Source organism: Cuculus canorus, chromosome 6 (genome assembly GCF_017976375.1).
Source record: "Cuculus canorus isolate bCucCan1 chromosome 6, bCucCan1.pri, whole genome shotgun sequence".
Lineage (NCBI taxonomy): Eukaryota > Metazoa > Chordata > Aves > Cuculiformes > Cuculidae > Cuculus > Cuculus canorus.
Window position 1 is genome coordinate 34,796,387 of NC_071406.1, and position 13,210 is coordinate 34,809,596.

The following is a 13,210-nucleotide window of genomic DNA, read 5'->3' on the forward strand; positions in this document are numbered from 1 at the left end:
AGTTTGGGTTTTTTTCAATCAAAGTATTCAGATGCTGAATACTGAGCAGAATGTCTTCCCCAATTTCAAATTTATGTGATCACAATAAGGAAATACGTGCATTGAGATACCCTTACTATGAGAACCTAGCCTTATTAATGTTAGTTTATTGCCCCACCTCCTTATGCTTATCTTATGATTGCTTTTTCGTTATTTTTTTTACGTCTTATGCTTGCTAGGGAGAACCTGGTGGCAAAGGTGCTGATGGCATTCCTGGTGCAAGAGGAGAGAGAGTGAGTAGTCTTTAAACATCTAACAGTTCACCAGTTAGCTTCACATACACTCAGAATATGAGTAAACTTACTGTGAATATATACTGTCTAGGAGAGGTAAAGTAGTAATCCCATTGTATTTCATCCTGGCATTGGAAATCTGGTTTTGTAAACTAAATTAGGCTTAATACTAGCTTTTGTGATTATAGCTGCTTGGGTAGATAGAATTTCTTGCAAGCTGAAGATTACAATTAACTGGGACATATTTTTAGGCGGGAAGTGGCAATGCAAAAGTAGACCTAATGTTACTAGCTTCCTAAGTTTAGCTGGTTGATGAGGAAAAATGCTGGTATAATTAAGCACAAAAAGATATCATGATAGTAAGTATTCTTATACAGAATACCCTACAGGTTACTATATATTTATGCATCTGTATAGCATACACACATAAAATAGACCCTTGAAATATATGTATATTTCTCTAATGAGTACATGCAAGCGTATACACATCAGAAGAACAAGGGATGATAGATATAAAAACACAGCCTGTATGAGCTGGAGGAAATGTAAAAAAATTTAGTTCAAATCATCAGGTACACATTAAATTCTCAAGAAAGAAGTCAGAAAACTAACCAGGAGATGTTTACCATATGAAAAAACATGGATTAACTGTCTATATGAAAAGTTAGGGCAATGGATAACTTTTATTGTTATTGAAAGATAACTGTTATATTCAGGTGATTTTGGATTAGGTTTTGATGGTGAGGGGAAAAAAAATGAGGTTAAATGTATTGGAGGTATCTCACATTGCAAAATGTCTTGATCTCGGTGTGTCATTCCAAAACATAGTGTAGAACAATACACTGGCATTGTAGGCTTGCTTCCATTTAAATATCTTTAGCTACTTGTTTACACTGAGACTTAAATGCTAGTGATCAAAATAGAGAAATTAACATATTTTAATACAAAATGTATTGTTTTCTAATTCTTTTTAGGGCAATGTAGGTCCCATCGGCCCTCCTGGTCCCGCCGGCCCACCTGGGGATAAGGTAAAACATCCTCTGTAATGATATTTGATACTGTAAATGGTCACACCAGTGGCTGTCTCATGGGAAAAAAGAAAAACACCTAGTAATCATTCTTGTTCCTTACAGGGAGAGACTGGTCCAGCAGGTGCCCCAGGTCCAATGGGTGCCCGTGGCGGTCCTGTAAGTGGTAGTACTTTTCTTCCACTATAACCTTACCATGGGCTCTCTAGTCTAGTATAGACATCAGTGTTGCACCTACCCTACCAGGAACACATGCAGCTTGAGGTCAAAATAAACTAAGTACATTTGGCAGCTTTTGACTCTTGGGATTTACTGATGTTATAGGCTTCAGAAAATCAGTACTTTTAACACTGTAGATAGGTCAGAGGGCTGTGGTGATGGGTCAAGGCAAGAGTGTGAGAAATAGCTGTTTCCATTTTGTCTTACAGTTAAGTAAACTTTTAAAAAGACTTCTATATTTATATTTTAGATTGATAAAACTGCTCATTTGGACCTTTGTTGGATCTGGGGAATACAATCTTGGATTGTTTTCAGAGTTCATGCAGGTGTAACTAAGTTTGTCACACTTTAGATAATTGTTACATGATTCTAGAAGAGTTGTTTTTAGAGCTCAGGAGTTGGGGGGTTGTTGTTTGGGTTTTTTTCCTTCAAGGGCTGATAAGACAAAGAAACTTTAGTGGCATTCATGGGAATGCTCTCTTACCTTGTAAAGTGAAGCTGATTTTTCTAACATCTTCCATTGCCAACATGTTGTTTTCTACAGGGTGAACGAGGAGAACAGGGTCTTCCTGGACCTGCTGGCTTCCCTGGAGCACCAGTAAGTATAAATACTTAAAGAGTAATTGAATGTGATTATCAGTTTTTAGCTTCTCTTAGTTCACCCACATATTGGAAAGACTTGCTGTAACCCCTTAAATATGCATACCTACTACATACACTTGATTTATTTGCTAATCTTTCTGCACTCAGTCACAAATAGAACAACATGTCTTTATTCTTCCTTTCTGGTGGACCGATAGAGTTCAACTGCATTCACATTTAATTGTATAGTGAAATTGCCTTCAGAAAAGTTATCTGGATAGGGTTTCTCTTCACAATGATCACACCTGCATTTCTTAAATTGTAATATAACAATGTAATTTTTCTACAGGGCCAAAATGGGGAACCTGGTGGGAAAGGAGATAGAGGTCCACCTGGTCTAAGAGGAGAGGCTGGACCCCCTGGAGCTGCAGGTCCACAAGGTGGTCCTGGTGCACCGGTAAGACTTTGCTGTTCCTTGTTGCTACAAAGAAAGGTTTCTCCCTCAATCTCAAGGCGGCTGTGCCCAAGTGCAAGCATTTGAACTGCTTGAAACTTAATGACACTTCCTGTAATTTTAATGCATTTATCAAATCATTTGATTCATCTATTTCCTTCCATGTAGGGTCCCCCTGGCCCCCAAGGAACTAAGGGAGAACGTGGATCTCCTGGAGGCCCTGTGAGTATCTCTTTGACTTAAGTCACTGATATATGGCTCTATCCGTCAAAAGAAATGTGATGTAAATGAAAACCAAGAACTTCAGTGACTTCAATATCTGCAGTTCAGGAATGATTAAAGTGTTCCAGAAGGAGTAACTAAAGTTGAGGTTTTAGTGATCTGGATAATATTAATTTTAATATAAGTAAGGTGCCAAAATAGCTTTTGGTACAATTACTAAAAGCTGTAAAATGGCTTGTTTCAAGAGTCATTAGATTTACATGCCATCTTTGCCAGCTTTCTCAGAGCCTATTAGTTCACCTTTAAGGAACATACGGGACCTTTCCATGGAACAAAAACCAACCAAACAAACAAAAATTTTGAACTTCTTCAGTTCCAGGACATTTAATATGGGTTTTAAGCAAAACAGTTAAATATAATTCAAAGTCATCTGTTGTATAAAGAAATCTACTTTTCATGTTTTTTCTAGTTGTCAGAAAACGACAACTAGAATTATCCATTTCTTGTAGGGTGCTGCTGGTTTCCCTGGTGCTCGTGGTTTACCTGGTCCCCCTGGTAACAATGTAAGTTGTCTTATCCCAATTTTCTTTTATTCTTACCTAGTGTATATATTTGGACATATATCAATATATTAAACTATATTAAGTTATATGGACCTTGACATGAATATAACATAAGAAAAGCATCCTCAATATCATGTTTGGACTTAGCAAAACACTTCTGCAAAAGGGAATTTACTGTTCTCTTATTTCATATGGAATAGCAATTAATTCATTTACCATCAAGATAATCCTTATTCTATTATATTTTGCTTTCCAAACCCCATCAGAGCTAGAGGAGTCCTGCTTCTGGACCTCAAGTACTTCTGTTGGTGGCAGACATCCTACCTTCTTTCTTGCTCTTTATGATGCACAAAATATTCAGTTCAGGATCTTGAATTGGTCTGCATTTTCAAAGCTACATTTTGTAGATCACTGTTAATGATTTTTTTTTTTTAATTCCTTCTGGATTAAAATGGTGTAGGATTTGACTGTCTTGGGACAAAGGAGTTTGGAAAGATTCTTGCAGCAAATTTTCTCCTTTATTATACAGCCTATATCTGAAATTTAATCTACTAGTCTTATTACAAACCAGTGTCTTAATCTACCAGTGTCTTGTTATAAAAAACTTGTGCTGATGTATCAGGTAATTGCAATACTTTGTACAATATCTGTGTGTGAAGAAAAACTGTTTCATAACATCCTTGGATATTTATATGCACCTGTTTTTGACTGACATATTAAAAATTAGATTCTGATTTTTTTATTGTCTAAAAATTATGAAAATACAAAGAATACTATGGAGTTACTATTTTTAAAATCAAAATTGTTATCCTTTATTGTATGGTAATTGAGATACAAAGTAAGAAAAATTTTATGCTTGAATAAACAGATGTTTATTTTCTGTATTATAGTTACAGACAGATGCAAATTGTTGCTGAATTAAAAGAAAAAGTAGGATTTTACTTAAGATGCTCTTAATGTCAATGTAATTCCTTCCATTGATTGGCTGAGCTAGTTTTAGAAACGTATGTCGTTCTGCATATATCTGTCACACTACTTTACAGGTATTATATCTGGCATCAGTAGGGTGTGAAATGATTTTGAATTTCTGTGGCAGAGCCCTGAGTAAGAAATATGTATCCTGTGTTGGATGCATTACAAACACTAGGCATACAAGCTGCAGGTGTTGTATTATGCAAACTGCATGTCCAGAGAGCAGGGAGAAAAAAAATCATGTTTGGAAGCAGGTCAAAAGATTTGGTGCATAGAGCTTGAATCTCTGGTTGACTTTCGTGGGGAAAGATCAACACCAGCAAGCATGCACTAATTTTTCAGATAACACACCTAACGTCCTCCTCTTTAAAATTCATTTTAGGGTAGTCCAGGTCCCCCGGGTAACGCAGGGCCTGCAGGCAAGGATGGGCCACCCGGACCCCCTGGTAGCGCTGGCTCTCCTGGAAGTCCAGGACCTGCTGGAAATAGAGGTGAGCCTGGCTCACCAGGTGAAAAAGGGCCACCTGGAGCACGAGGAGAAAGGGTAAGTACGTGTCCAGCCAGGGACCACTATATGAAATGACCGGGATTATGTTTGTCAAGAATAAGAAGCCACCTACTGAATGCTGAAGATCCTCAATATTGACTAATCTGACCTTTTCCTAAACAGGGGGCACCAGGAGAACCAGGTCCTCAAGGCATTGTTGGTGGCCGGGGTAACACAGGTTTGCCAGGTCTGCGTGGCCCGAGTGGTCCACCCGGTATGGCAGGTGCCAAGGTGAGAGTGCATTTACTGCAGCAATAGCCTCAAAGCTGATGCAACAACTGTAATCCAGCTGCTAAATGTAGCTTGGTGTTACAGAAGGTAATGAATGTGTTGTATTTTTAATCCAAAGACTCCATTATTTACAGTTATTTCTGTTTAATTCCCTAAGATCAGGCTTTAAAATATCTGGTAACAAGTAGCTGTGGGATGTAATGAGGTTGTTTTTAATCTCCGTTACCAAGAGTCCTGGACCAGATTATTTAGAAGTATATAAACAGCTTCACCCACTTAAGGAAGGCAATGGGCTATAACCTCTCCTTGAGACAAGAATGCAGTTATAGTTTCACCTACTGCAAGTTGTTTATCTTCGCTTAATTCTGAATATGTTTCTTGCTTAAATAATACGACCAAGACAGGAAAATACTTCTACCTCTTTCCTGAAAAGGTGGTGTGAGGCTTCATTTGTATTTTAGTACTAATATCATGATAGACCAGTATTTTTTTGTTGTAGTTGCTTTGGCTATTGTTTTGCAGCACATAAGAAGAGGCATCCATGTTTATTATTTCTTATTTGACAAAACAGTAAGGAATGTTCCTTGGTTTCAATGCCTTGCATGAATATTACTAGAAATGAAAAGAAATGTCTTTCTTAATTTGATTATTCACAACAACCAAAGCCACACTGTTCCTTCACTTTATTAGTTTTCCTTCATAATTACTGCATATTTAGTTAAAGATACATAATATAATGGTATTTCATAAGTACATTATCTGAAACAAGATCTTTTCCACTTTTGTTCAGGGTGAAGATGGTAAACCAGGCATCAATGGTGTCCCTGGAGAACGTGGTTCTCCTGGTCCACAAGGTCCTATTGGACAAAGAGGCTTACCAGGAGAGCCTGGCAGAGATGTGAGTGGATGTGTTAGACCTTCCTGCTAGTTTACCAGTTACAAAACGGAGGCATGGGGACTAAATACGCTTTAAAGGTCACAAAGCCTCCCTCAAGTCCCTGATGTGCAGGAACTCGGGCAGATTGTATCCTCGTGTATGGTAGCATAGCCTGCTGTCTCCGCTATACCTTTTACTACCTGTGGACGGTGTCTGAATCACTTGAAACTGAACAAGAGACTGTGCTGCCTGTATGTCCACAAAATAATGCAAGTCTGATAGATCATTTATGGACCTTCTACCTTGAGGAACTTTTCCTTCCAGAAAAAAATTCTCTCTCTTTCATGACCATTATTTGAGGTTTCTGGAAAACAACCTGTGTATTGATCATCCAGCTGATGAACAAATTGTACTACTTTTTTTTTTTTTTTTTGCCCCCAGGGTAACCCTGGCTCAGATGGCTTGCCTGGACGTGATGGATCCCCAGGAGGCAAAGTAAGGAATTGCCAGTATCTTTAGATTGCCAAATAAATGTTACGTAGAGATGACATAGCTGGTTCTGTGCTATTTTACTTGTTCCTTGAATCCCTTATGCTCCTCTGAATATACTCTTCACACTGTAGTTCTGTAAAACATTACATTTCTTATCCTGTCAACTGTGACTATCTGCAGGGTGACCGTGGTGAAAGTGGCTCTCCTGGCCCTCCAGGACCTCCTGGTCACCCCGGACCTGCAGGTAATGTTGGTGCACCTGGAAAAGCTGGTGAAAGAGGATTTCAGGTAAGACTACAGTAAATAGCTTACTGCTTATTTACAGACCTTTCATATGCAAAATCTGGTTTATGCTGTCATAAAGTGGAAGTTTGGAAGAGTCATACACTTGTTACTGTCATGGTTTTTTGCCCTCTTTTATAAGACCTCTTTTATAAGAATATCAAGGAGAAAGATTATATAGTGTGCGGGGAGCTTCCCCTCATTTCTGAACAGCTGCTGGCTTTGAACATACTGCCTATCTGGAAATAAAAATGCGGTCTAGTCGGCTCCAAGTGACTAGACCAAGTAATTTTATTCTTATTGTGACACAGGGTCCACCTGGCCCTCCTGGCTCTGCTGGTCCTGCTGGTGCTCGAGGTCCTGCTGTAAGTTATATTTAGAGTATTTGTTTTATACATTTGCTATTTCCTGTTATTTGGACTTTTTTTTTTATTTCTTTATATATTCATTTTATTGCAAATCTACTCTTAAAGGGTCCTCAAGGTCCTCGTGGTGATAAAGGTGAAACTGGTGAAAGAGGCAGCAATGGCATAAAGGGTCATAGAGGATTTCCTGGTACTCCCGGTCTCCCTGGTCCTCCTGTGAGTATTTTGCATTCAAATAGGAATTGCAACTATTTTTAACTCCTGTGGTTTGGATCCCAGATAACTAGTTAGCCTTAACTAATTTACTGAGGAAAGAAAATTATGAAGCAGCTGTTTAATTTGATTGTTAGATGTGTTCAAAAGCCCAGATTCGCTGAATCAACCTGAAATAAGTGTTAATGAAGTACTGGAAGAAGCTGCTAAGAGCTGAAGCTGGGTTTGCTAAAATCCCTCTCGGCTGCATACCCGACTTTGCCCGGAACAAATGCTTTCCCTATTCATTTATATAGGTTATTCCTGATTGAATCATAAAAGATAGGGTGTGAAATATTTGTCCATAAGAAATCTATATTAGATGGTTATCTAAATCCATGAAAAAGCTGCTTGGAGTCCAAATATCTCTCATGTGTCATGTATCTTTTTTCAGTAATTATTTTTAGGACAAAATAGGCATAAAACGGTAAACTTTGTAAACTACTGACTTGTAAACATGCATTACAATTTTGAACAGTTTTTTAATGGCTAAAAGAATCAAAGGATAATAGGCATAGCCTAGACATTTATGACAAAAATTTTAAGAGGGATTTATATTAACAAGAACTATTAATAATACTTAGCATAGAAGTGAGAATCAAGAAATCGAAATTCACCTATTTAACATACTAGTGGTGGTAAAAAGATGGAATTGTTGACTATGAATGCCACCAATATCAACCTATTTAACAACACAATGTAACCTGTCATCTCACTTATAACATTAGGAACATGGTTTAAGGGAGTGTTAGGAATGGTTGGACTCGATGACCCAGTGGGTCCTTTCCAACCTGGTGATTCTATGATTCTGTGAGCAAAAAGACATCTGAAAAGTTCTTATTTACACTATGACATCAAGATGATTATTCATTTTTAAACATACAGCTTAGTACTTTATGGTGCATACATAAGAGCAATTTTTTTAATGTCTTCAAAATGTGAGTGTTTGTCAAATTATTTTCATAACTTTATTGGTAATATGATTTGATGGTAATATGAAGTATTTTGCATCTATGTCATATGTCGTATTGTTGTGAATACAAGATTTCAATCAAAGCTCATTGATGTCAGCTTTCTTGCTTTCTTATAAGGATGTGTTTCATATAATCTTAATATTTCTGCTTAAGGTATGTCCAGATAGATAGAAAATATTAATAGGAGGTGTATGACTTGACTCATCTTTTCTTCATAGGGTCCCCTGGGTCCACAAGGTGCGATTGGAAGTCCAGGAGCTTCAGGTGCCAGGGTAAGAAAAACTCACCACTTAGTGCAACTGCAAGGAACATTCAAAAACATTAAAATTGACACTCTTAAGAGGCAATGGCTGGAGAAAGGTGACTTATAAATTATACGGATATGTTTCAAATCTCTCTCAAAGTATTTCTGATTTTCAGAATATCTGGTAAACTGTTTTGAACATATTATTTTTGTTCAACATTTTTCTAGGGTCCTCCAGGACCAGCTGGGCCACCTGGAAAAGATGGTACCAGCGGCTATCCAGGTCCAATTGGTCCTCCTGGTCCTCGTGGTAACAGAGGTGAAAGTGGCCCTGCAGTAAGTAAATTGTGCACACTCAAGCAAATAAATATTCAGGAATTATTCATGAAACATAAGGTGCTCTCACATTTAAACATCTCCCTCAAAAAATTCTGTACTTCATGGACAGAGTTTGTGGTGGAAGATATCTAGCTAGCAAGGCTAAATAAAAAAAAAAATACAGGTCATTTCCAGTTCAATGTAACTATTGATGCACTGGGCATTGTGTTTGTCTCAGATAAACATTGACTTTTCTATGCACAACAGGTAGGCAAGTTCTCCTCTTCATTTGAGAGCACAGGATCCCTTTGTGTCTGAGAAGCTCTGAAGTGGGTTTCCTAGAATCCTGTAGAGAGGCTAGCACTGGAAAAGTCACTGGTATAGTCACCTCTCCTAAAGCCAAGAAATGGTTGTTTTCTGGATCTTGGTGGAAAAGCTTCCTTCTCAAAGCTGAGACAGAAGGAGGGCAGTTAGAGCTTGACAAAGTTAGAAAAAGAAAATTCCAGTTTCAGCAAAATGAAATCCTGGAAACACTAGCATGTTTATATATAGCAAGTGCTATTATTTAATGAATAAGTAAATTATATGCCTATGTGGGGATTCTCACTTTTAAGATTAGGTCCCACACAGACTTTTAGTTTTAACCTGCAATCTCTACTAAGCGCTATGTTCACTATTTTATTAGGGTCCACCAGGCCAACCTGGTCTTCCTGGTCCTTCTGGTCCTCCTGGTCCATGTTGTGGTGGTGCGGCTGCCCTGGGTGCTGGTGAAAAAGGTCCAGTGGGCTACGGGTATGAATATAGAGATGAGCCAAAAGAAAATGATATCAATCTGAGTGACATCATGTCTTCAATGAAATCAATTAACAACCAGATTGAAAATATCATTAGTCCTGATGGGTCAAGGAAAAATCCAGCTCGTAACTGCAGAGACTTAAAATTCTGCCATCCTGAGCTCAAGAGTGGTATGTTTGTTATTTTTTTTTCTTTTCACCAGTAGTATCAGATCTTCACTTTTTTTAAAAGGAGGTTATTGTCTTTGAGTATTTACATGTAGAGACATGCTATTGAAATTTGATTTTTGTTTAATAAACATTGTGATAATAAGTGTAATAATGATTTAAAACTTTAATTGAGTATGCATTTACACAGTGTATACACTAATCTCAGCTTCAGTGCTTAAATGTTTGTATGTGAACATTTGTTTGAATAATTTATAGAAAAGAAAAACCTATCATAAGTTCCATGTTTATTTCAAATGTCCATTGTATTAGAGAACTCAGAATATGTTTTTATACCATATTATTATCTGCCATGTCTCTTCTGTCAAAATTAACGTTCTCCTTAATTTGGCTCAGGAATCTCACATAGAAATGAACTTCACCATCCTGAAGTCAGATTCTTCTCCAAATATATTAAGCTCCTTAACAATTTTTTTTTTTTTCTAACCTCTAGGAGAGTACTGGATAGATCCAAACCAAGGCTGCAAGATGGATGCTATTAAAGTATACTGTAATATGGAAACTGGTGAGACATGCCTCAATGCTAACCCCAGCACTGTGCCAAGGAAAAACTGGTGGACCAGTGAAAGCAGTGGAAGGAAACACATTTGGTTTGGAGAATCTATGAACGGAGGCTTCCAGGTAAGAAATTACCACAGATAACAATCCAAAAAATAGTGCCCGTTGTACTTGCATACATCTCAAAACTCTAAGAAATAATCGTGAAAGTAAACAAAGTTAAACGTTTAGTGTGTAAAATAATAACTATATGGACTGTCCCTAGACAGTTTTTTAAATAAAAACTGTTTTTCCTGTGCTTTGGCAGTTCAGCTACGGAGATCCTGAACTTCCAGAGGATGTATCCGAAGTTCAGCTTGCCTTCCTCCGCATCCTCTCAAGCCGTGCCTCACAGAATATCACCTACCACTGCAAGAACAGCATTGCCTACATGGATCAAGACAGTGGAAATGTTAAAAAAGCTCTGAAACTGATGAGCTCTACAGAAAGTGAGATCAAGGCTGAAGGAAACAGCAAATTTACATATGCTGTTCTGGAAGATGGCTGTACTGTAAGTGAACAAGACTTTAGTATGATAGTTTAGAGGGTATCATTTATTAGAGGACTAAACTCATAACAAAGGAAGAGAGAGCTCTGCATGACCAGAGTAAGGAAAGGATGTAGTAACACCTATTTGGGAAAATTTAGATTCTCCAGAACTGTCACTCCTCTTGAAACTGTAGAAAGTGATTTGCACTCCCACTTAATCTGAGCTTTACAAGTAGCTCCTTGCTTTAAAGCCAAAGTCAGTGAGGTCACAGTGACCAAGATTTGTTCCATCCCATGTCAACTCTAAAACTAAAAGTAGCAGAAATTATCTTAGTCATTAAAAAAAAAATTAAGACATGGACTATAATTATGGGAAGGGGCAAATGCAGTCATTTCACAGATACAACATACTGCTTCACTGTGCCTTGATGACTGCAGCAGAAAATACTGGAGAGGAGCAGTAACATCAATGCGTATGCTGGTCAATGAGCAGCCTTTTCAGTAACAAATGCAAATCAATGTTGATAGCATCTCCAATTTCTCCCTCCTGGAGTTTAAGGCCCCAAAAATATAATAAACGCTGACATATTTGGTAAACCTGTCATTCAAGGATGCACAAACACATTTACTTTGCAGCCACATTGAATAAAGAGTTTACCTCATTACTGCCATTGCTTTTTTTTGAGGCCAAATCCACTTTCCAAACAGAGTAGCCATTTGTACCATCTCCCAGCAAGCAAAGCACATTTCAGTCCTAAGTCAGGGCACTGGCACCACTTCTGCATACTTTAATGTCCATCAAGGATCCCATAGCTTCTGAGCTGCAAGGTCAACAACCCTAAAAAACCATGCATAAAAGTCCCAGAAAAGAATAATATCTACCTATGTGTTTTTTTTCTACAGAGATGGCAACTAGTTTTCATGGTGTTGAGAGGGATGTATGAATATAGAAAGAGTCTGAAATCCAGTAAACTGTAATTTAACTTGCACATAGCCCAATAGCCCGATACTGATTTCTCTAACATATTTGTTGTTTTTTTTCTTTTCAACTTCACAGAAACACACTGGTGAATGGAGTAAAACAGTCTTTGAATACAGAACACGTAAGACAATGAGGTTGCCTGTCGTTGATATTGCACCCATGGATATTGGTGGTCCTGACCAGGAATTTGGTGTGGATGTTGGCCCGGTCTGCTTCTTATAAATCAAAGATCCTGCTCTATCTGAAACCCCAGCAAACAGATTCACACTCCAATTGTGCTCCTTTGTTTTTGCCTTGTCAACTAGTGCAGGCGACTATCTATATCCCAGTTATTTATTAACAAAATTTCTGGGGGAAAAAAATCAGTTTGATAGCAAGGGTTTTGTTGTTTTTTTTTTTTTTTTTTTGCTATTACACAAAGTACAGTAAAAAAATGCTTTTTTGCTTTATTTTTTTTACCAAATTTCATGTTCAGAAAATGTCTCCGTGGTGCTATAATACAACTTCAACACTTAATAAAACAACACTGTCTTCTATCAGTTGAATGTTATCCAATTTACAAAGCACTGATTGCTCCCAGTACCAAAGTTTACCCTTCTTTCTAAGATGCAGTCCATAAAGCTAGAAAGACCTCCCTGTTTCAACTACCTCAACATGGACCGAAACTGGGATGTGTCTGATGCATCAACCCAAAAATTGATCAAACAAATCAAAACACATTGGACCTGTAGGGAATCATTTAATACAAAATTTTCTATGTCTGTACTGATCAGCCGTGAAAAAGTACAGAGTTTAATATCTTAATAGTGGTAGCCACCATAATTTTATTGTTGAATTGTATTGTTATCAAAGGTGCTTCTCTACTTTCCTGTCATTGCTGGTCAAGACCACTAAAATTAGGGAAGTGTAAAAGACTAATGTCATGGTGCTAATGTATCATTCACTCCTAACTCTGCAAGTCTTTGCTTAAAAAGGGGAAAAAAAAAAAAAAAAAAAGAGTAAAGGATTTAAAGCAATTTTAAATGTCTCCTGTCAAAGTTCATCATTGGCATGTCATAGTTGAGAATGTTCTCCCTTCACTCTGTAAAAGTCAGTAAAGATGCAAAATTGTGAACAACTTCTGTCATGTTACACATTTATAGTGTTGAAGGTTAACCATCTTTGTAAGCTTTTATATGGTTGTCGGTCTATTCCTTACAGAGACACATAATAAAATATCTTAATAAAATTCCTCGTTGTTTCATAAAACTGACTTTTTCAATTATTGTTTTATTATTTGTATCTCT

General features: G+C 37.5%; 1 protein-coding gene across 1 annotated transcript in view; it reads left to right on the forward strand.

Moving 5' to 3' along the window:
• Window positions 1–12,927, forward strand: part of COL3A1 (collagen type III alpha 1 chain) — a 47,957-nt gene extending 35,030 nt beyond the window's left edge. The window contains exons 32-51 of the mRNA XM_054069606.1: window positions 219–272; window positions 1,247–1,300; window positions 1,406–1,459; window positions 2,064–2,117; window positions 2,451–2,558; window positions 2,724–2,777; window positions 3,287–3,340; window positions 4,695–4,856; window positions 4,983–5,090; window positions 5,881–5,988; window positions 6,409–6,462; window positions 6,640–6,747; window positions 7,053–7,106; window positions 7,215–7,322; window positions 8,551–8,604; window positions 8,805–8,912; window positions 9,580–9,859; window positions 10,350–10,537; window positions 10,722–10,964; window positions 12,000–12,927. Coding sequence (XP_053925581.1) covers window positions 219–272; window positions 1,247–1,300; window positions 1,406–1,459; window positions 2,064–2,117; window positions 2,451–2,558; window positions 2,724–2,777; window positions 3,287–3,340; window positions 4,695–4,856; window positions 4,983–5,090; window positions 5,881–5,988; window positions 6,409–6,462; window positions 6,640–6,747; window positions 7,053–7,106; window positions 7,215–7,322; window positions 8,551–8,604; window positions 8,805–8,912; window positions 9,580–9,859; window positions 10,350–10,537; window positions 10,722–10,964; window positions 12,000–12,146 — 2,154 coding nt within the window. The 3' untranslated portion in view covers window positions 12,147–12,927. The remainder of the gene's footprint in view (window positions 1–218; window positions 273–1,246; window positions 1,301–1,405; window positions 1,460–2,063; window positions 2,118–2,450; window positions 2,559–2,723; window positions 2,778–3,286; window positions 3,341–4,694; window positions 4,857–4,982; window positions 5,091–5,880; window positions 5,989–6,408; window positions 6,463–6,639; window positions 6,748–7,052; window positions 7,107–7,214; window positions 7,323–8,550; window positions 8,605–8,804; window positions 8,913–9,579; window positions 9,860–10,349; window positions 10,538–10,721; window positions 10,965–11,999) is intronic.
• The last annotated feature ends 283 nt before the right edge of the window (window positions 12,928–13,210 follow it).